This window comes from Haemorhous mexicanus, chromosome Z (assembly GCF_027477595.1).
Source record: "Haemorhous mexicanus isolate bHaeMex1 chromosome Z, bHaeMex1.pri, whole genome shotgun sequence".
NCBI lineage: Eukaryota > Metazoa > Chordata > Aves > Passeriformes > Fringillidae > Haemorhous > Haemorhous mexicanus.
The window spans coordinates 43,723,607-43,747,142 of NC_082381.1; the positions used below are offsets into that span (position 1 = coordinate 43,723,607).

At 41.8% G+C, this 23,536-nt stretch overlaps 1 protein-coding gene across 1 annotated transcript in view; it reads left to right on the forward strand.

Moving 5' to 3' along the window:
- Positions 1–23,536, forward strand: part of LOC132322497 (neuronal acetylcholine receptor subunit alpha-7-like) — a 63,542-nt gene that overhangs the window by 13,794 nt on the left and 26,212 nt on the right. The window contains exons 3-5 of the mRNA XM_059836989.1: positions 8,175–8,314; positions 21,690–21,734; positions 23,416–23,525. Coding sequence (XP_059692972.1) covers positions 8,175–8,314; positions 21,690–21,734; positions 23,416–23,525 — 295 coding nt within the window. The remainder of the gene's footprint in view (positions 1–8,174; positions 8,315–21,689; positions 21,735–23,415; positions 23,526–23,536) is intronic.

Genomic DNA, 23,536 nt, shown 5'->3' on the forward strand with positions numbered 1-23,536 from the left:
AGTCTTATCTGTAGGTGTGTTGTGAAAGTTCTGCTCCCCAGGTGTGAAACTGTTTCAGATTTAGGAAACATTTAGAAAATGTCCCTCCATATTTCCCAGTTCACATACTAAGCACTGAACAAATTAGGAGTCATTCAAGGTGCAGTCAAAATTTTCATCACACTAACCCCCATCCCTTTCAGAGGGCTCTTACACTATGTTTCTCATTATCCATCATTTGACTTCTGGTATTGTAAAGACAAACTTGGAACTTTTTTTGCATTCTCAGTTCTGTGTTCATTAGGGACATTTGCGTCTTGCCTGTGCCTTACTTTGTTCGTGGACAACAGCTACAACTTGAGTGATGAGGGAAAAAGGCAGGAGAAGCCATCTCCAGCCTTGCCTATTGCATCCTCAATGACTTTGCCGCTTAGCTTTGCTATGCAAGTACAGGTGGCAGGCTGGCAAGACAAAAGTTCATAGTTTGGGAAACTAGCTGTCTCTGGGATCACAACCAGCTGATGAACACTGCAGAAGCAGAAATGTAAAGAAGCACTGCAACATCTCTGAGCACACTGGGCAGTTCCTTTTCACAGTATTATTGTCTGTATCATTTCCACTCCAGCCTATCCTCTGCATTGCCCAGAGGAGTTAAACCATATTACCACTGCTTCACCAATAACACTCTAAGGCAATGGTTAGATCACGATCTCTCCCTCATCTTTGAACCATAATAAAAGCCAACAAGCTTTTTTTCCTGTTAAAGACATCCCTGTGACTAAGGAATAGCTCTTGTAATCTTTTCTCTCTTCACATCTTGGGACAAATTGATTATGTTTCTCTTCCTGGGAAGTTAGTATATCTCAGTATATAAACTGAGGAAAACTGACTAGAAAAGGCTGATTGCTGTTCAGGGGTGGGCTGGGCGCAGATCAATGGGTGGCAAGCAATTGTGTTGTGCATTCTTTCTCTTTTTTGGGTTTTGTTTCTGTCTCTCCTTTTGTTGTCTCCCTTTTCATTATTATAATTATTATGTTTCATTTTGGTTTATTATTAATATGTTTCATTAATGTTATTGTAATTTTTTTCTAATTTTTCTCTCCTTCCCCTTGAGGGAGGGGAGATTGTAAGTGAGTGACTGCATGGTACTCAGTTGCAGTGTAGGGTTAAACGACAACACCATTGCAGGCTCCATCATTGCTATTATCTGCAGTAGGTTTAGGAAAAATAACTCCTCCTACCTATTGTTTTTCTCAGCCTAATCAGACTTGCCTGTCTGTTTCCACAGAAATCGTCATTACACCTGTCAGTTAACTTATGACTTTCTCAGATCTGAGCTCTCCACATGTGTAGAGTGGGCTTTTGATGGGGAGGTGCAGACTGACTTGACCCTTTTCAGAGCCTTCAGATAATGCCATGGCTGCTGCATGGATGGCACTTAGAGGATGAAGCTCATAGTGCTTTCCCGAGAAGTTCTTTCCTTGGGTTAACTGGTTTGGATGCTGAAACATGTAGAGATGAAGGGATGTGACAAGATGCTTTGCAAGCCAGTGGGATCAGGGAGTGCAGAAGCCCAATCCAGTATACTGATGGCCATATCACTGGTATCTTGCTTTTATCTTATGGTTTTGTTTCTTTTCTTTGGCTTCCAATACTACTCCTCTCCAGAAATCCCAGAACGGCTGGCAAGAGTTGCTTCCAGACAGTCACAGCACTCTGTAATGTGTAGCAAGGGGTGTCTTTCTCTTCGTGACTGCTCCAGATTCTTCCTCCTGTGCTCCCTGTGCATCTAGTATTGTAACAGTGACACTTGTATTGCATAGAGCTAATGTAAACTAGCATTACACTAAAATGTGGCTGTAGCTACTTAGGTTTCTGACCTGGAGTAATGAGGCAGTTCAAATAACGTTGATAACTATGATTGAGAGGTATCCCACTGTTAATACCTCTAAGTGTGTCTCTCTACCTTGCACACATTACTCAGCCTTTAAAACACCTGCAACCAAGCCCATAGGACCAAAAATATAAGCCCATCCTTTTATTATATTGTTTTAGCATGTTGTCATGGGCCTAGAGTCTACAAAAAATCCTTTCCTTGCATACCTTTTTAATACCCATCACTGCTGGGAATTCTTTATCTGCTACGAAGGAACAAAAACGACCCATATCAGGAATATTAGGCCCTTCTTGCTTAGTAATTTCTCACATTCCTCTGGATAGCTGATGAATTTTGTGTGTAAAATGCAGAAACAATCTACATAGCGAGAGACAAAGATTAGAGTCAAAGATTACCCAGAAGGGAAGCAGATTAAATAGAGGTTTTAAATGAGAGAAATAGTCAAATGCACAACACATAAACACACACACACATACACAGGGTAGAGGTAGCTGATGTGATTCCATTGTTTCTTCCGTGAATCCGCTTCCCTGAAGGCATGATGGCATGCATTTTAAATCAAAGGGCATTGAAAGAAATAGTGCATTTGCTACAGATAAAAGTAACAATGCTGCACATAAGAACAAAAGCAGATGGGACACATCTGTGTCTCTTGGGATTAAGTGACATATGGCAATGACATGCTTTACATTCTCAAAAATCTGCAAAATTTTCAGAATAGGTTTTTTTATATAGCTACCAAATCATTAGAATATGCCTCATTTTGTAAATGCTCTTGCCATTGCAGTTCTTTATGCGAATGAAATTGTCTGTGAAAAAACCTGCTTTTTTCCTGATACTCTTCATGTTGCTTCCCCCATAATTCATTATTACATGTAGTGTGTGTGTCTGTTTGTGTGTGTGCCTGTGTGTGTGTGCACGCATGTATGTTTCCTGTGATCATTCTGTTTGGATTCTGCAAGTGGTAGCTAAAAACCCCTGCAAAAGCACAGTGATAAACTAAAATGAAAATAAATAATAGAAGAAACTGTGGCAGGAAGGTTTTAGGAACATAGTTTTAAGTTCTAGGATTTAGCTCTGATAACCATAGTTTTTAATGGATTTTTCCTCTGTAAATATTCCAGCTATAAGAAAATTGGGTACAATCATTACACAACTAAATTTAACAGTACTTCACAGTATAATGGCAATGTTGTGTTTGTTTTTTATAAATGCCAGAACTTTACTAATTTTCTTTTATGAAACAAATAATGAACAAAACAAATAACAAACAAATAAGCCAAAACAAAAGATACATGTCAAAGTAAGAGTACACAGAGAAAAAAGTTACATAGATGTGGTGAAATACTTGCAGAAGGTACAAGGGGAGTGAATAAATGTCACAACTGCAGTATCACTCCATTTTGAGACCTTTCATGAAGTACTGGGGGGCAAAATATATAAAAGCAAGAATGTGATGGATCAGAAACATACTGTTGATTGTAACTTACCACGTTCTTTAAAAGGATTATAAATGAAAGTGATTCCAGAAACTGTCTTTGAAAACAAAAGAAGAAAACAAAGAGACATTTTATCATTCAGAGGCATGTTAGCATCCATATATGGTAATATAAAGTGATATGGAAAGACTATGATATTTTGTCTGAAAGCCATCATGTTATGTACCGATAATCTTGTATGAATAAAGTAATAACTTGTGTATTTGGACTCAGGTGTCTGCCTAAAGAAGTGAGCAACAGCTAGAAAACAGCTAGAAGCTCCCCCTCTCAAAAAGTTGAGAGCTTATGAAAACAAAACCAGGGAACACTATGAAACAGGCATAGAATGATTGATAATACAGGTGTCATTGCTGAAAAACTAGTGGAAATCCATGGTATACTACCTATCATCTTGTCAATATTTCATTATTTAGTCTTTACTGTGTACAACCAGCCAGAATGTGTCTCATACCAGCATTCTCAGTTTAGAAGCTGACTACTTTGTGAACAAACCTGGGGAACTGGAAGGGCTGGACTTTTGCCTTATAGCTTGGGGACCTTGGCATGCAAAGCAGAGCAGGAAAATCAACCAGCCAAGACCAGACATGACAGCACAGCTCCTGGAAAGGAGAGAGCATCTGTCCTTCCTGGGGATGCCATATGGATAGTCTGGCCGGACCTAACTTCAGGTTCCCTTGCTTGCAATTCTCAGCAATTACATCCTGGAAAGAAACATGAAATACTACTATAGCATCTATTCTGAAAAGATTGGTAGCAGTTTATAGTTTATATAAATCATTCTATCAGCGGGCTTCTTGCAGACTTCTTTGCACATGCAGAAGCACGGAAGGAATTTCCAGAGAGGTGTTTAAAAGTTTAACGCAGTGCACAAGTAACTGCTTTCCACAGAGCTCTTCACAGCCCGTCCAAGGATTGGTTGCCTTGTGCTTCCCAGTTGTCTGCAAACTCCATGAGCAGTTTAGGGAACATTTTCAGATTATTAAACAGTAAATCTTGAAAAACAGTCCAACCCTTGATCTGGTAATTCCACGTTTCCTTTCTGCTGATAAGCCCCAGCACTGAATCCAGTATTCCCGGTCTGTATCAATACTGCTGAGTAGAGAGGAAGAATCATTTCTATTGATCTACTTGTGTGATTCTTCCTGTTGTAGCTCAGGATGCTGGTGACCTTTGCTATAAGGGTGCATTGCTGGCTTATAGTCAGCTTAGAACCTATAAGGTTTCTCAGGGCTTTTGTGCTATCCTGCTTGCCAGCCAGCAAGCCCCCAGCCTTTTCTGGTACCTGGGGTTACTCCTCAGGTGCAGGACAACTTTATACTTTATTTCATTGAAATTCGCCGGGTTCTTGTCAGTCATTTCTCCAGTTTTTTAAGGTACTTCTGAGTGGCAGAAAACCTTGTGCTGTATCAGCCAGTATCCTCCCAGTTTTGCACCATCTGAAAAAAGCCTAGCTTGCTTAGGGTGCACTCTGTCCCATCATTCGTAACACTGTTAAATATCATTGTTCCCAGTATCCATCCCTGGATTACTCCACTAGTGGCTGGCCTTCAGCTGAACTTTTTGCTGCTGACTACAGTACTCCGATCCTGCCAGTTCAGCCACTTTTCTGCCCACTGTTCACTTATCTAGCCTGCAAGGCATAGACAAATGTGTGTGAGAATTTTTCAGAGATGGTGTCAAAAGTCTTGCTAAACTTGAGGTAAAATTCCTACACTGCTCTTCCCTCAAATTTTAATGAGTTTGTATGTTTTCCTACTGCTTCACAGATATTTCATAGACAAGGGAGACACTATCAGAGGCAGTGGGTTGTTAAAACTCTCAGATCCTTTCCTTAGAAAACATGCCCTTTTCCAGTTACTTTTACTTACCGGTAACATAGGCAAGCAAGTCTGGCACTGGTTTTGGGGGATTGACTTGGCAACCTTAAATATTGACATCTGTCATCTAGCCTGGTTTAAAAGATGAATCTGTTCCAATGCTTTTGGTTAAACTTGCTGTGACTGAGGGGTAGTCAGTGGTAAAGCTTATTCTACCACTAGTCCTGAGAGATTCAGGCTTCCCCATCGCCAGCAAGCACTCCATTTAGCACACAGAGTTGTAGTGTCAAAAGACATTAGCACAAACATAGGAGAAAAAAGCAGAAATCTCTCTGGAGTATGAAACATTAAGTATTTGAAATTACAATTTAAAGAAAAAGTCTGTGAACATATAAGTCAGACTAGACTTCCACCTCAGTTCCCTTCTCCAAAGTAGCTGTATCAGAGAGATGGCAGTGTGATTAGGCTAGCCAGCTCTTTGTGGTACCAACAGCTGCTGTGGCAGTTTGCCAGGACACCCCAGGGTGCCATCGCTTCTGAATATATGTCATTTTGTAAGCAAAACCATGCAGCACAAAAATACGTGGTCACCATTGCCAACTCGGCAGACTAAGAATAGATCATCTGTGACTATGTTAACAGTTTTGAATACAAGAGATTGCAAAGTTTCAGGATTACATTACAGAGAGGAGAGCTGAAGAAAGGATGGAAAACTAGGTGCAGTTCTTGACTACTTCACCTCACAAAGTTTAACAGGGAAAGAGGCTTGACTTCAGCATGGATGAAGCACACAGTGCAAAGACATCTTTCCAAAGCCTAGAGCAAAGGGTTATGCTTAGATTTCTACAAGCCCCCACTCCCTTGGGGGGCTCTTCAATTTACCTGACAATGGTAGAACCAGGGCAGTCTAGCAGCCCAGTTGGGTCCAGAGGCTGGTGAAGGGCGCTTTTCCCCTTTTAAAAGCTGAGGGAGCCAGTTTAAAAGAAAGGTTGAAGGCAAGTATTATGTAAGTACTCAAGATGAGAGCAATAGTTCAGGAAGTCATTTCTTCCCTAAAGCACAGGAGCTTGGGTGGGTAGGTGAGTGAAAGGATGGCAAATTTGCTCCAAACTCAGAGCCTCTTTGCATTGGACAACGTGTGGTGATTTTCACGGGTTTCCTTCACACACAAGACATTTATGATGGAGTCTGTTCCTGCTGAGGCACTGGAAAGTACTAAGGTCATAACAGAGGACTTAAATCTCTGCTTAAGTAAGCAGGAAAGATTACTTAATATGTTGAAGGAGAGGTGCTGTAGTCAGAGCTTGTCTTTGCCATTGGTGAAAACACAGCAACCAATACTGAGATGTCAGCAAGGGCTATCGAAGGCTTTGCTTACAGCCTTTGCTCCTCTAAGTGCCTGTGATCATGTAGAATATTATGCAAGAGGAGATATGGCCCATGAAATTGATGTGATGGTGTAATTTACCAAACTGAACCAAAATACTTTTCTTTCTTGTTTACTAGGCACTGTCATGCTAGAAAGTCACAAGCTCCCTTGAGTATCAGCAAAAATGAAAAGAACACAAGTTAAATAGACCTATGAAGTGTTTATAAACTGAATTTATTATTAGTTTTAAAAGACATGGCTGCTTTTGTTGTAGGGCAGCTTGTCTCAGATTTGAAGGGTTTGCTAAGCGTAGTAAGAGGCTGGGAAGGCAGAACAGGTTGTTATAGTTTGTTTGCAATGTCAAGAAAATATTCATCACAACCTCTCTGAGAGAAGTTTTGGTCTCAATGCACAAGGCTCTGATCAAGAAGTAAAAAACCTCAAATACAGAGAGTGGGAACTGCAGCGGATAAAAATTGCTTCAGTCCAAAGTAATAATGATTTAGAGCGCAGATTCTCTGCCAGGGATTGAATTTATACAGTTCAGAGAATACACACTCATGTTGACAGGTCTGGTTGACCTCCGGGAACCTGCAGTCCATGACCTTCCCTCTCTTAGGTGCAGCTCTTAAGTAGAGCTCAGGCTGCCAGTAGCCACACTAGCACCAAGACTGGCACAGTTTTGGAGAAAATAGTGTTCTGAGCGGTGTATCCCAGCAACACTGCTTTGCAGAGGGAAGATACCCAAACCTTTACTGTCCATAATTGTCATGGCAAGGAAACCTGGTCATGTAGGTTAGATGGATGCTCTCCACACCCACCCCAAAGGTGGTGGAAATTAAGCATAGACTGAAGTTCTGCTAATCTTTAACATGTTCAGCTGTTTGCATGACAGCTTTGTGTGGAGTCTGTTCTCAGTGCAAACTGAGTTAAGTGTGTAATACCAGAAATTCAATATCTCTGTAATAGCCGTTAAATACTCCAGCCTTCATACCACCACCTCGGTAGGTGTTAACAAATTGTGCTGCCATCAGATGGAAAAAAGTCAAGGAAAGTAACCCAAAACCTGGAAAAACTGAAGAGGGTAGTAACAGTAACAGTTGTTACTGTTTCTTGAGCATAGAAAAAAGCTTGATACATTAGCTTCAGGAAATAAGGTACCTGTTACCCATGCTTGGTATAAACTCAATATGGCTAAGTAATACCAATGCTGGCTCATAGTAGCCAGTGTCTAGGAAATAAGAACAAACAAATTAATGAATTCGTTTGCTTGCCTTTCAGGAAGCTGTTTGGTAGTTTTGGAGCCACAACTCCACTGTCCATCAGCCAGAGGGATTCTAAGGAATGAGGTCATTCAATCAGAGCCCCAAATTCTGTTCAGTAGTTTCTGAATGTTACTAATGAGTTAGAGTGTTAATAGTCAATTTTTTTGAGAATTCATCATTCACATATGCAGTAAAGCTGTGTCACATCCATGTGCAGAATTTGGGTGGTTTCTTTAGGAACTGCTTTCTAATTACAAACCAAATAAGAGGGAGTTTTCAACGAAACAGACAAACAATGGTAGCTGTGTGACAGCGTGAATGACAGACGCCTTTTTTCTTTTCCTTTAGTCTCTCAGCAGGGAGAAAGCCAGAGACGCTTGTACAGGGAACTGCTGCGGAACTACAATCGTCTGGAACGACCCGTAGTGAATGACTCCCAACCGCTCGTAGTCGAACTCCAGCTTTCCTTGCTGCAGATAATTGATGTGGTAAGTTACTTGCTGTTTTCTTCTCTATGGCACCCATTCAGCATAACAAATCTGATCTCTCATCTAGGAGACATATTTTTCCTCTTTATCAGGCTATCAGAGATGAAAGCAGTCTGTCTTTTGCTGAGCATCCTCCCTGAATGCTGGAGTACATGCTTTGACACTTTAGAAGAGTGAATATCGTCCTAAAAGCACAGCCATTTCTGACACAACATGAGCTTCAAGGAAATGAATTATGTATTTTTTTTCCATTTGTTTTAAACAGAAAAAATAATTCAATCAATTAGAAGCCATGTGTCACTACAAATTATTAAGGATACATTCTTCTCAGAGCTGTGTGGGATGCAATAACTCAAGACCATGTGCAGCATTCAAAGCTACCATCACTGCACTTACATTTTTTCATTAGATATTATAATGGCATTGCCCTCTTCTCCCATCATATTTTTTACTGCGCACTGCAGCTGAATGAGTCTGCCGTGAGATGAGCTTAGAATTATATAAAAGTAAAACCTGGAGGCACAGCCCTCTTATTGTCTTGACTGCAACATACTTTTACAGAATTGGAGATTTGACCCACCGAAAATTTTAACATAATAATCCAAATCCTTTTTTTCATCATGAAGAGGATTCTGTATGAGAAACAATGATATATATAGACAGGATTTCTTTCATCTACATGAGAAAATAAGCCAAGTGAACAATTTTGACCATCTTCACCCTGTCAGCAGAGCAAACAGGTGAACACACTAGTGCTCTTATCTTCATCCTACCTTTTTCATAAACAGTATTTGGAGCTGGTTTCTGATACACTGTCACTGTCGTGGAGGGAATGAAGAATAGAGAGAGAGATGTGGACACATTTGTGCAGTCGCAAAGCAATTTAACAAGAGCCTCAAATACTTAAACTTCTTAAAGCTCTCACAATCTTTCTGAAAATGTGCAGTACACCAGGTGCTCTCCCTGGAGAGGCAGACAGGACCCTGAAGGTGTAGCCCCCCAGCATCACAACATGCAAGTGGCAGGTCCAGTCAGCTGCAGTATTCCTGGAGGCAGGCAGGAGCCACTCAGATAGGGTATGCATCTTTCTGTTTTGAAATGTTACCAACTTCATTGAACTGGAAGAGAGAGGAAATCTGTACTGTCAACCAAAGGCCTCTACATGAATGAAAGAGCAAAGATTTCCTGCAGCTAATTTCAAGTAAATTTCAGCAAGCAATTCTAGGTTTAACAGAGGTGTCTCAGCTCCAAAGATCTTCCTTTAGTCCTTCTTTATTTCATTTTGGCATTTTCTTTCAACCTCATTTGAAGGTTGTGGGTACTAGAGGGCCGTAGGGCTGTAACTGTACATTTTCAAAGTCAGGAGGAGTTACATAAAACAGTTTTCAACTGTGTTTCGCATTCATATATGAAACCAAACCTTTCAGGAAATTGGTATTTTTTTAAAAGTACTTTATCTACATTAGGTCAAAGCCTATTAAAAGAAATGTAGTTCCAGTGTTCCCTTTTGGTTGTCCAGAATAGGAAATAGGTATTCTAGATGTTCATTCCTTTCAGAAATGAAGCTTTTCTTCTCTACATCTTTCTACCCAGTACAGACGCTAGATGTTAATCTGTTTTAATCAGAACATATTCCAGGCTTGTGGTCTTGCAAGCTGCACCCAAAGTGTTTTAACAAACACCCAGACTTACCTGAAATTTTTACCTTGAATGGTGTGAAAATGTGCCTGTCTCCTCAGTGGAGGACAAAAAATCACTTGGCTGTTGAATCCCTATACTGAAAATGTCATTGTGGCATCAACAAGTGGCTAAACCAACCAGCCTGAAAGTGCACAAAACACTGATCTCCTGGATCCTTAAATCAGGAATCAATGCAGAATTATGCCAGCAGCAAGCACTGTACTTGTGAGCCCTTCATCCTCAATTGCTGGCAGGACAGATGGCAATATCTGTCTGCTCCAGCTGCTGAAGTAAATGTCTGTTTAAAAGGTGGCTAGTTATAGCCACAGTGATGTAAAGAGAAGCAGTCAAGCTACAAGGAAGAGGTAACTATCATCTAAGACACCAAAAGGCAAACCAAGTGGCCATCTCTCTTCAGTCAGATGGGAGTCTGGGGTGAGTAGGCTCTGCCTCCTCAGCTGCCCTGCCTGGTGGAAGGCAAAGCAGCTGATGCACAGCTCTTCACTTGGGGAAGAGGAAAGACAGCATCACAGTCTTAGCAATGGTGTATGCATCAACAAAGGGAAAAGCTGCTCTTTTTGAGGACTTGTGTGTCCTATGTGGCCCATTACTGTAAAAGAGCAGGGTGCTAGGCAGGGTCCCAGCATGAAGGCACTTTTTACATCATACTCCCTGGGGAGGATAAAAGCATTCCATGCTCAGGGAAGTGTCGTGTGCCAAGACATACTACAGCATTGCTGAACTCACTGAGATACTTTGCAAGCAGTCACAGCAATGGGCATGAGACAGTGGACCCTGTTCTGGTTTCCCTGCAGAAGAAAACAATGTGAAGAAGATCAAAACAAATCTGTTGGATTGTTGCATGGAAATGAGAAGGGGTCTGCCACTGATACTCAAAGAGCCTTGTGCTTTACCCATGGCATCACATCTGAAGTCCTTCTGTCTGGGACAGGTTCCATTACATGCCTCTATAAGTGTGTTTCCTACACATGCCGTATTAAGATGTAATGAATCCTAAATTCAGCTTCTGCTGACCGTCTGCTGAGAACAGCATTGGTGACAATCTAGATGCACACTGCTACACAGAGAGAAAAGACTGCTCTGAGATCACTGTCGTTTTCCATGCAGTAGTACAACTAACTACTTAAAATCTCACCTCCTCTTCTTAAAACCCGTCAAAGAAAATGTCAAAGCATGACTGCTTTGGATTATGTTTTCTGCTTATTTGTGCATGTATTTGCCTACACACGATATGTATGGTTTTTGGGATTCAAAGCCAGTCATCATACTCAAAGCTGAGAAGAATATGTTCTCTGCTTGTCACAGCTGGGGTAGAAAAATGCAAATGAACAACTTTGGGGTTTGGACTTTTTCCCAAAATTGTATTAATTCATAACTACAGCCATGACAGGCCCATTAAATTCAGGAAACAAATGAGCAGAAAGAGGGACAGTTAGAGCCCCTGTTTAACAGCAGGGTTCAGTTCAGTTTGCCTTGTCCTCTATGTGTAAGGACAGCTTAATGCTGAGCTGTCTCATGTATGCCATTTCCGAGGGTCACTTTTGTTTGGAGCCTGACCTCCAGGCACTCCCTGTGCATCAGGAGGGCATTGGCTGGTGATCTCTCTCACAGAGCACTGTCAGACACTGCCAAGCTCTGCCAACCCAAAAGCAAGAGTAGACGTCCAAGAGTACTTGGACCAAAAATTCTCCTCTTTTTTTGTCTGAGAGCCCAGTCAGTTGGTGAGGGTCGAGTAATTAAGAAATGAGGCATGGCATTATCGGCAGCAGAGGAAGTGCAAATGTTTTCCTTTGGCACAATGTGAAAGGAAGCTGCTAGGTGAAAACCATTTGTCATCATGAATGATTGTTTTCATATCTCGTGTTGGCATCTGCAGAAGACTTTATCTGAAGGGGAGTATATGTGGTTGCACTGTTAAGTTATTAAAAAAAAAAATACAGGTGTTGACGTCCCCGCATATGGTGGAGTCCTGTGGTACTTTTCTCCTCCATGTTACATCTGCCACTGTCAGAGGTCATAATGACAAAAAAAGGAATTACAGGTAACCAGTGGGAAGCCACAACAGTGCTGAAAAAAATCCCCAACAATCCATGAGTCATTATGTACTTCCAGAAGCCAAAACTACGTAATCTTCATGTATTTCGGGCTGTATACCCAAAACAAATGCTGTGTCTGGAAAAATTTATTATGGACTGTTTTGATTCAATTGCACAGTGTATAAAATGATTGTATATCCTAGGGACTGCAGGATTGTCCCAAACCTCATGATTGGGATATCACGAGGTTGCAAAAAATCTCTCTTTTAAACTACAGATGTTGTTGCTATGGTGTGTCAAAGCACTCCACATTTTTGGAAAGCAGGAAGACAAGGTAATGTAGGAGTTCAGTAGGACAATAAAAACAGATTCACTTTGGGTTTTTTTCCTGAAAACTGGGTCTGAGCCCTGCTGTTCAGAGAAAACAAGAGAAAAGACCCTCACATGCTTTCACCATGCACTAAGGTGCAGTTGCTATCACTAAAAGCAGCATGTTAGCTTAGCAGCATAGATATTTTTGCCTTCTGTACCCAGACCTTATCAAAATGTTGAAATTCAAGCTTAAGCTTCCACTGTTTTCCTTTAAATCAAAGAATACAACCCTGAAGGGGTTAGAGTTTTTTTATTATTTTGGGTTGGTTTGTGGGGTGTTTTTAGAAAGTGTTTGGTAAGAGACCAACTTTTAAATGCAGGCATCTGTTGACATTGAAGCTGCCTTCTCCAGCCTGCTCATTTCTCCGGTGATCTGCTCATCAAATAATAGGACTGTTGAACTCAGTCCTCAGGAGCTCAGACCTTTTTGCTGGGGAGTTCTCTATGTGAGTGAGAGTTGCTAGAACTAGAGGCTGCCTGTCAGTGTACTGTGCCAGATGTTAAAGGTGAGAAGGCAGGAGGGGATTCTATGCCTGGCCCTGGGATGCATCCTGTTGGACACAGCTCTCCTACTGTTGAGTTTTTCACAAAACCTCTGTTAGATCTGAATGTCTTTAGCAGTTGTTATCCTTGTTTTTAAATTATTTTGTTTCATAAGCTTTCTAGGTCTGGCTCTGCAGGTGTATTGAAAGGCCAGAAAGTTCAAGGTTTATTTTCTAGCTCTAATTCACCTCTTCTTGTTAAATGACCTTACAGCATCTAGGTCATTCCCTCCCACCTTTCATTCTAGCATTCTCACACGTACAAAAATCATGTCATATACAAATCACATAATCACATACAAAAATAACACCCAGTGCTGGGTGTTATGTAGTAAACCCAGAGCAACATACAAGCAATTCAAGGAAACAAATAAAATTATGCAGAGCACATAAGAACCTATTCATTTGTTATTCCCAATATAGTATCAGTATTTACTAGATTAAACTATAATCCCTATAGTACATCCCGTACAAATCTTTTACAGATAGATATCTTCAACTATGTAAGCTTGACCGTTCAACTGATTCTTTCAGCCCTTCTAGATTAAAGTATCTTTTTTTTTTTCTTTCCTAATAATGCCTTTGTATTTATTTGTGGGCTTCCTGCATAGCTTTTGTGAGCGATATTTACTCTGTTTCTCTTTGAAAGACCTATTCTACAAAACCACATATCTTTCTGGAAAGTTTTTTTCACTCTCATCTTACTAGAGACAATTTGATGAGACCAAGGCTGATGCAAAATGGTGCAACTGAAAAGAAAAACAGACTGGATACCATTATAAAATCTGAAAATCAATTTGTGACCAAGGGCATTAAAATTCCAGACAGAAAAATTACAGAAAGGATTCTAGACCAACAGATTCATTAGAGTTAAATCCCAAAATCTCTCTCTTGGTCACAGAACTCACTTAGTGTGACCAATTTTCAAATCCAGGAAGAAAAAATAAAATTTGTCTCCATTAGCATGGAAGGATATTGAAAATTGGGAAATTCAAGGCTAATGGAGCCATGAATTATTATTTTGGCTGTCCCCTATGTGCCAGACATTATCAAAACGCCAGTCTCACCAAACCGGTTAAACACACAACATCTGAATTTGCTAGCACAATGAAGTTAAGCACCATGGGTAGTATGGCTTCCTGACTAATACTACTTGCACATGCCTGCATGAAACATTATGAGGGAGTTTTAATTACTTGAACCTTACTGGCATCTTTTTATTTTGTATGACTTCTGCCTCCCTCAGCTCAGAGTGGAGGCACCTCACTTAGTGAGAAGAAATGCCATGGTTTGCTTTCTTTCAGCATGGTTCCCCAAGCTGTACTTAGTGGCAGTGGCTCTAACAAAAGAAAGGCTGATTTCCTTCTGAGATTTTTGGTTGTGGTCATCCAGCTTGGGCATTTCATGATAATTAAACAATTTTCCCTCTGACTGGTGAAAAGACTGCACTGTGTTGCTTGTACTGTACTCTGTTGTACTCTGTAGTTGTAGGAATTTAGACATGTATATTCCTTAATTTTGGGTAACTAATCTGAGGCATCAAAGATTTGCAGTAAAACAGTTAAGCCAAAGCTGTTGGGGTGGCCTTGAACCTAGTATTTCTTAGTTTCTCTGAGTTCTCTGAGAGTAAGTCCTGAGAGGCAGTGACTTCAGCTCCTGAGTAAAAACCTTTCCTCCCATTTTCTATCCCTAATCACAGGCTTTAAGAGCTCCCTTGAGTTTTGGAACATACCTACATTCCCTTATTTTTTGCTGTGCTGTCACACCAGCATGCAAATATAGAAAGAAAAAACATAGGGAACCTTGCAGATAGACTGAGTGGGAGTCTCGGGTAAGTACTCAGGATTGGCTTTCTCAACCATCCTTCTGCTGTTTTCCTTGTGATTTCAAATGCTGAAAAGGGCAATTAATAATTAATATCCTAGAATAAAGATTTGTGTCTAACCCTGTTTGTTTGAAGCACCTGCCAACTGTGCACAAAATACATGGAGGCTATTTAAGGAGGAGGTATCCACCCTGGAGAATATAAAAACTACCTACATGCTATATGTGGATATTTTGGGATTTTTATGGAGGACTGACATCTTTTGTATGGTGACATAACACCCTTTCCCCCAGGAACTACGTACTTATGTCACTTTATCCAAGCAGTTAGAGAGCAGCACTGTGCTGGAAGGCCATGTGAGGCCCTCTGACACACCTTCCAGGGCTTCCACAAGAATTATCTTTGAAATAGAGGGACAAAGCTGGTGGCTTCACTCTTCCCAGGATGTCAGAGAGCTCTGGAGCAGGGAGTCCTGCAATTTGCCGGTCTTTATGGAGGAACTTGAAGTCAAACAGTCTCAAGATCAGTGAGGCTACATTGTGTCACAATTCACGGGTGTGAAGGAGATCAGTTCCCTGATCTTCAGGGACTAGTGCAAAGCCACACCCTAGAAAAATAAAATTAGTTTCCTAAGTCAAGTACCCACTGCCACAGAGAGTAGTTGGAAGTCATGTCCCGTGTGCAGGTAAGAACAAGACTGCCCTTTTTCACCGCAATGGAAATTGGAAAGTTGGAAAATGCTGGGCGGCAAGGAAAGGAAGAAAAATCAAGTAGGACTGGGAGACTCTCAGTCACCAGTTGTGCTGGTGAACGGGAGGGCTGCCTACCCTGAGGCCCTGATTGGCAACAGAAACTGGCATTTCTTCCCTTATTTCTTACTTCTACTGTCAGCTTTGGGGAATGCCTGGGTTCAGTACTTGCTGCAGTGGCTTTTGTATCCAGGTCTTTGCATTTAACATCCATGTCTGGTTGGGCTCTGACATACAGCGAGGCAAGGCTTTCACAAGGAATACCTCTAGAGGACTTTTGATAACCATGCATTACACAGCCTAAGGAATATGGCTGGCATCCTTGTGTTTGCAGGCTTCTCTGGCACAGTCCTCTTTCAATGCTGTGTTTCTCCAAGTACAGGGTTCTCTTAAACTCTCCACTGTTGCCCCACGTGATTGCTCCTGGCTCAGGGGCTTGTAAGGGGAGGAGTGCAATCTGACAGGGGCCAAAACCTCCAATACGTAAAGTTCCTGTCTCAAAACAAGGGAATAGACTCTGCTGAAAGCAGCAGATGGAAATGCAATGGTACTCCTCCAGACTGGGGAGAGAAGAATGTAGGTGATGAAAGACAGTGGGACCGCACAGCCTACATAGCCTACTACACTGCCTTTGTAGTAGCTGCTACAGAGTGGAAAGACCAAAGGCAGATTGCACTTCTCATCAACAGTGAAGGAACACATTCCTCTACAAGACAGGAGGGAATGAATAAAGGCATGACTTCAAGGAGAAGCCAGTGGCATCAGATGGGAGTGTGATTCAAGATGAAAAAAGACTTATTAGACATCACTTCCAGCCATTCATAGGAGGAAATCCTGAGCAACAAAGATGAGCTATGAGCACATGCCCAGATGTATCTTCATCATGATGGGCAACAAAATACTTAGCAGGTGCTTGTTCTTTTGTTATTCCTTTGTATTTTTGTATTTCCCCCCAGTCTTTCACCTTAACTCTGGGCCCTCCTGTCTGATTTCCATCTTCCTCCTGAGGGTGCTATTTTAAAGGGATTTAGATGAAGTACTTAAGCATAAGTTATTCCTGCATAGGTTTATTTCAGCTTCTTCATGAGAGCCCTGAAATAAAAAGGTTGTCCAGCGATACTTACTTGAATGTTTCCAGGACAACCTGGGCACTCTTCAAAATTACCGGTTCTGTGAGCCTTCAACTATTCAATGCACTTGAGCTGAGTTTTAGATAATCACCTGAAAATTGTGGACAGATTTGTGGTTCAGCAATGGAAAGGAGTGCCTGTGCAGTTGTAGATTGAGCATACAAGCGTTTGAAAGCTTGATCAATTCCTTTGGATTCTTTGAATAAGATCCCACTCAAAGATCAGTGCCTCTGCTAACAAAACTTTCCAAGTCTCCATATCCATCTTTTCATGTCACTTAACTGTTTCACTTCTCATCTTCAGATACAAAAACAGTGTGAAAAAAAATTTAAATTACCTGACGTAGTATCAAAGTAGTCGCACATGATCATTGAGAGTTACCTATGCAGTGAGGGACTTTTTTGATCATTGTCTTGAAATAATTCAGTGGCTGATTCAACTCCCACTTCTGTGGCTCTGTGAGAGAGCAAGAATTAATGACTCCTGTTGATCACTTGGTAACAAATGCCTTGCTGCATAGATGGCATGTAATCATATGATGTGACTTTTGAACCAGGAGGGCTTTGGGGTTTTTGTCCAGGTGATATGACCCAGGTAATTATGCGGCTAAGGGCAGTTATAATTTATTTACGTGTTGACCTGGCAAGGGAGAATCTGTTGACAGGCAGTGGTGCACAATGGAGGCACTTGTACACACATTGTAAGCTTTGAATTTAGGACAGGGAAAAGAAAACCAAACTAAAACATTCACATGTCACAGCATGTGCACCAGAACAAACCAAACTGTCATTTTACATGGGTCAAAGGTGGCTGTAGGAATAAGCAGATATCCAGGGCAGAGGATTAACTGGAGTAAGGCTAGAGATAGAAAGGGGAGAAAATGACCCAGATAAATATAGGAAGGATTTAGAGAACAAGTGTTGAACTCACTAGTGACCACTGCTTTTCCAGCATTTTTAGATGCTAGAAGCAAAATTATTTGTCTGAGCTGAGCATTTGCGAACCAGGAGAACTGCCAAAGGAGTGATAGAAAAGCACCTCTGGAAGCTGATCATTATCAGCCTCACCCAGGATCTTTGCAGGACTGCTTTCAGTGCTTTGCTGCATAAAAAGATGGGAGCTGAGAGCTGGCCCAATGCAGAGGGAAGGTCATTCCCACGGCTGACAGTGCCAAGACAGAAAAAGCAGTGTGAGAGATTATTCAAGTTTTCTCTTGGGAGGAAAGGCATCCTCTCAACTAACCTTTAAACCCCTCTGCATAAACCAGTGACACAGAATGAGCGACCTGCCTCCAGCACTTCCCAAGCTCAATAATTACCCTTTAATTTGGGCAAAGCTAAGTGACCAGTGATCTCCTGAGACAGAGTAAAGCACACACTTTCTCCAGGTTATTTGTTTATGAGTATCTGTGTAACAGAAAAATACAGTCCCTTCTGTGCTAAGGTATTTTAGAGGTGAATACAGCACACAGGTCGTGATGAAGATGGCAGGAGCTGTAATTCATCAGCAGCTCTGGAAAGGCAAGGCAACCAGTCTGCTGCAAAGGCCGAAGTATTTCCTTACAGAATGCAAAGCTATATGGCTCAGTAGACCACCACAAAGAAGGAAAGCTCCATAAACACCTCAGCTCTGAAATGCCTCTCATTCTAACAGGGGGTGGACTCAGACTCAAGGTTCCCATGGCCCTCATCTCCTCGTCAGTCCCAGCAGGCACTTTTTCCTTGGTTCCTCAGAGTCCTCCTCTAGAAAGGACTTATCAGGAGAGCTACACCTGGACAAATGCCTGCCCAGTGGAAACTCAGCTTTGCTGCTTCTGCAAACTGGAAAACTCAGATACTTTTTTGAAAAATGTACTGTTCTGTCATGCAATGAGGAGGACCCATCAGGCTGTCTCTGTTGACCAGCACTACGTATGGAAGCATTTTCTGTATTTTGCCAGAATGTCAGATGCCATTTAAGAGCTCAGCAGCCTGGAGGCAAGGATAGGAATAGTCTCTGAATGGCCAAGAAATCAATCCTGAAGTGATTTTTTGTTTCACCCAAGCTAAGAGAGACATTAGCAGCCCAAAGTCCTAGTCGGACCTTATGATTTTGCTGCTATTCAAACAGCCGACAAGGAAGACCATTGTTGCTCTCTAGATAAGCTTTTGAGAACTCAAAACTATATGTTTTCCTTAGACTACAAAACATATCTAAGCACAGTAGCCCTGTGAGAAGCAGGCAAAGCAGACCCAAGACAGTAACTTTAGTGCTATATGAAATACCTGCCTGAAGAATTGTTTGGAGTCAAAGCTGACCAGCCAGATCATTAGTATCTGACACACAGATAAACAGGTAAGGACAACAAACTGTTTTGTGAAATACAGAAGTCAGCCTGACATATCTTCCTTTGCAAGTTGTCAAGTATAAACTTACTGTGCCAGAAAAAAATTAGTTTCCCTGTAAATCAGAGCCACATATGAAAGGTTCCTGATGGAAGGCATCTGCACATGCTGGAAACCCCAGCCTCACAAATGTACATTGGACTTCCATGCATTCCTGTGAGGTTTACATAGGTAAATGACAAAATGAGAAATGTCCCCTCTTCCCCTTCCCTGTAGGTTTCAGTGTAGATGGGGAAAATCCTTAGTTTTGTACAGCAATGGCATTGGCTGATTGTTGCTGACCAGCTTTTTAATAATGTTGTTCAAGCTCTTTTAACAGTACACAGAAAGTCTTTGTTAGGAGGACATGTGCAGCTTACAAGTATAAAGCATTCTTTGGCTAACAACACAAAATATTGTTAGTACTTGACATGCAATTCAGATGACCATCATGCTGGCCAGCCCTACAGGACACCTCAGGAGTCATTGGTGGCCAGGAATACATCAGTCAGATGGGTTGGTAGCTAGCCTCTGAGGATCCCTGGGACACAACCTCTCTGTTTCTAGGTTGCTTTCATTTTCCAGGTCGGTGGACACAGATAGCTCTGATGACTCTATCAATTACCAGCTCTGGGGTTATTCTTTACTTTATAATTTTATTTTTCAAGATGATGTTTGAATCTTCCAGCATCTAAAAAACTTTTCTCAACAAGCCCAGTCCTTCTCTTATTTTTCTGCAGATTTTCTTACACTTGCTTCAACCACAGCAACCAAGGGAACAAAAGGGGGTGCAGAAAGACCAGGCCTCTGAAGGTGGGTTGTAGTTTGCATATAGAGAGGAGTGCATCTGCTGGAGCAGCAAAGAGGAGAAAGGGAAAGGTACAATCAGTGTAATAATATAAAATCACATCTGATTTTGTGTGGCATCTCACAGCAGCAGAAGCAGTGTAGTCAGGTCTCAAGGGGACTCAAGAGGTGGTAGTGGGATAGACAGTTTTATGTGGATCACTATAGCAAAGACCTGTTTCATATCAGAAATTTGCTTTTCCTTGGGACAGGAGCGTGCTGTAGAGCCTAACGCTGACCGCAGTGCCAAAACAATCAGGAATCCTCCAGAAGTTGATGTTACAGCTGGGCTCTCTAGTGGAGTGCTTCTGTAATAGTCAATGATGTCTCCCTTTCTAGGTTGTGGTATTTCTGGAGCTCCAACAACCCAAATGTAAAAAGAGGAGATCATGCTACAGACAAGGTTCATGCTAAGAATTCAGCAGTATCTGGTCCAATGTCTGGTGTGCTGGGGAATCAGTAATTAGGAGACTTCTCTGGGCAGTTCTCCTTCATGCCTTAGCCTAGGAATCTGCCGTTCCTGCATGGGACACAGAAGAAGTAACTCCAGAGGACACACAGATGTGACCAGACGCACCTAGGGTTGCAGCTTTGTGTGAGATGTCACAGTTTGGTTTTGAGCAATGCTTCCCTGGCACTTCTGGGATAGTTTCTTTGCATCTGTACTGTGAGGGTAGCTCAGGGGGGGAGGAGGGGAGGAAAGGCAGAATGAATGTAGCTTGAGGTGGACAGACTAGTATTTTTCCAAAGTGAATAAGGTAGTTAAGGTTTTTCTACTTTGGTAGAGAGTAAGTACTGCAATAAGGACATGATCAGAAAGGGCATGCATGTCCAGGGAGTTCTCTGTATGGTTTAAATGCCTACCAAGCACCTTGGAATTGCAATGTCTCCCACCCAAAACACTGCAGACGACCACATAAGCTTCCTAGGGCATGGACATACACAGGGACAGCTGGGCTTTCAGTGAGCCAGTCCCCCTGAGCAGCACAGCCTCAGGTGCTGGGAGGTGCAAGGCATGGCTGTGGTGGTGTTTGGGTACCTGTGTATCTGCAACACAGTGACTCTGCAGCCCTGCTTCTCCATCCCCACAGTGCAGGGTCCTGCACCTGCTGAGTAACTGCAGAAAAATGGGCACCTTGTGACTCCCTAGAGACCTTGAGCACCAACTGCGTGGTGAGAGCATCTTCATTTCTGTTATAAGAGATTCTTCCCCATGGCCTCTGTATACAGGAATGAACCTGCAGACTCCTGCTCTGTGCAGGTATTGTGTGAGCTCCCTCTCAAACAGCATTTGTGTCTTTTTACCCAAGTGATAGCTTCTGCCCAAGGCTAACTCTTTCTTATCTTTAGCCAGACCTAAGTTACATAGCAATGACAATTGAAAAGAACAGCACTTCTGGCATTATTTCACCATTGCTTTGCAGTGGCAGCAAATACAACATAAAATCTCCCCAACTATGACATGCAGTGTGGGACTGAAAACCATCTTGTTTTGAGCAAGTAGCTAGAAGGTAAAACTTGGTGAGGAGTTCATCCCCAGAAAAAAAAGAGAAATCATCTGTTACTTTCCTTTCAATTGTTGATCAGCTATGATAAACACATGGAGTCTATATGTTTAAAGGATAAGAAAAAGAGCCACTATTGTCTGGGCCAAATAGTGATGTTCCAGTGAGCTCACAATCTATTCCATGGAGTTTGGTTTATGTACCCCAAAAGTCTGGATTCTCTAGAAGACACAGAAACTCTTCCATCTGTAATCAAACTGTTTCAACCCTTTTTCTGTTGTCTTTCCTTCCCTCTTTTGTTCAAAGGATGAGAAGAATCAGGTGTTGATCACCAATGCTTGGCTGCAGATGGTGAGTAACTTCTGTCAGTAAAGAATCTCTAATTGAAAACTACTAAATTTGATTTCTTAGCAGAAAAGAAAGACTGCTATCTTATAGATTATGTATAATGCAATACAGGTGTTTTGAGTCCTTTAAAATTTCCCTAGTACTCCTTTTAGAATTAAAAATTAAATTCAGGAGACTACACTAATCCTTTGGACAGACCTGTTGACCTTTTGAGCATGGAAACCAACAGCATTGTTTTGCCACTGGATGTAGTGATCTAGTAACAAAGAGTCCAGAGTTAGGGTCCAATCATAGCTAAGAAGAGAATCTTCAAGGGGCCCAAGACTCTGTCCATAATCAGTGATGGAGACTTATGAGCAAGCCAAACACTCAGTAAAGCAGGCACCTGCACTTGCCACTTCTGGGAAAATCCCACCTCTGCTTGAGACTGGAAGCCAGGGCATCTCTCCCTGAACACAGAAGTGGTCACATGCTGACTACTCATAGGGGGTGGTGGGTAGTCCAGGGACTACAAAGGACCCACTGCTGCTTTGCTGCTGGCAGAACCCAGGCATCTCTCTGGGATATTGCCTTCCCTCGTGCTTTACAAACCTCTTACATAAACATTCCTCCTCCCTCTTCTGCAACCTGCTCCAGCTGAGGATTCACCTGCATGCTCACACAGAATAAGAAAAACTTACCTTTACTAAGGAAAGGGACCTCCTTTACAGGACAGAATTTCCCATCAGGTCTGCCTGGCTGCCTGTGGTGAGGGGATACAGTGTTTTATGCTCCACAAACAGCTCTCCTTAAGGGCTTGTGGTCAGGAAAAAAGCAGTTCTTGAACAAAAAAACAGCGGGAGACTTGAATGATTAAATTAATTCCACTTTGATTTTCACTAGCCAAACACTATCTCATATTAATATGTTCAGCTGAGCAGGCTGCTTCTTCCTCAGCTACCTGCTGGGATTTGCAGCAGAAATGAGCATTTTTATATTAAAGAAACTAAGTAAGATAAATCTATATGACTACAGGATTGTTAGGTCAGAGCCTGTAGGTGTCCTTTCCCTTGCAGAGATGTTCCACAGGTTCAGATGTTCCATGCAGATGTTCCACTGATTAAGTTTTCCCTTGCAAGACTCCCATTGAGCTTCATTGTAAGTCAGAAGGTTCTTCCCAAAAGGTGTTCCTGCACCTTTCTCGAATTAACTGTGTTGAGGTGGAGGAGATGGGATCAGAAACAGCCCCTTGGCATGTAAAGTTAACTTGCCTTCCTCTCATAGCAAGGTGGTTAGTAAAAGAGTCACCCAGCCTTTGTAAGAGATTAAGATTAAATTATTTCCACACAACGGGGAGATTCAGACCTTGGTCCACCTGCCACTAACTACCTCAAAAACCACTTTACTTTAGAACCAGCAGACCTCATGGAGGTGCCTACTGCCAGTGGTTCTGCCAGCACACCAGCAAGGGTTTGGGGTGCCTGACTTCTGGCCACAAGATGAAGTGCTAAGCACTGTCTTCAGTAGTCATACAGTTATTTTCTCTATAGATGCCAGCTTTTCTTAATAATTAAAACCAAGCATTAAACTATTATCATACTGCAGCTATTGCTATTGGCAAAATCTATTCTGTTCCCATAATATTACAAAGAATTTAGAAGACTTTTAAAAGCTCATATAATCTGATGTATGTGTTTGTCAACAGTCCTGGGTTGACGCTTACTTGTCTTGGGATCAATATGAATACCCAGGAGTGCAGAACTTGCGATTTCCTGCTGACCAGATTTGGGTACCAGACATTCTTCTGTATAACAGGTAAGCAAGAT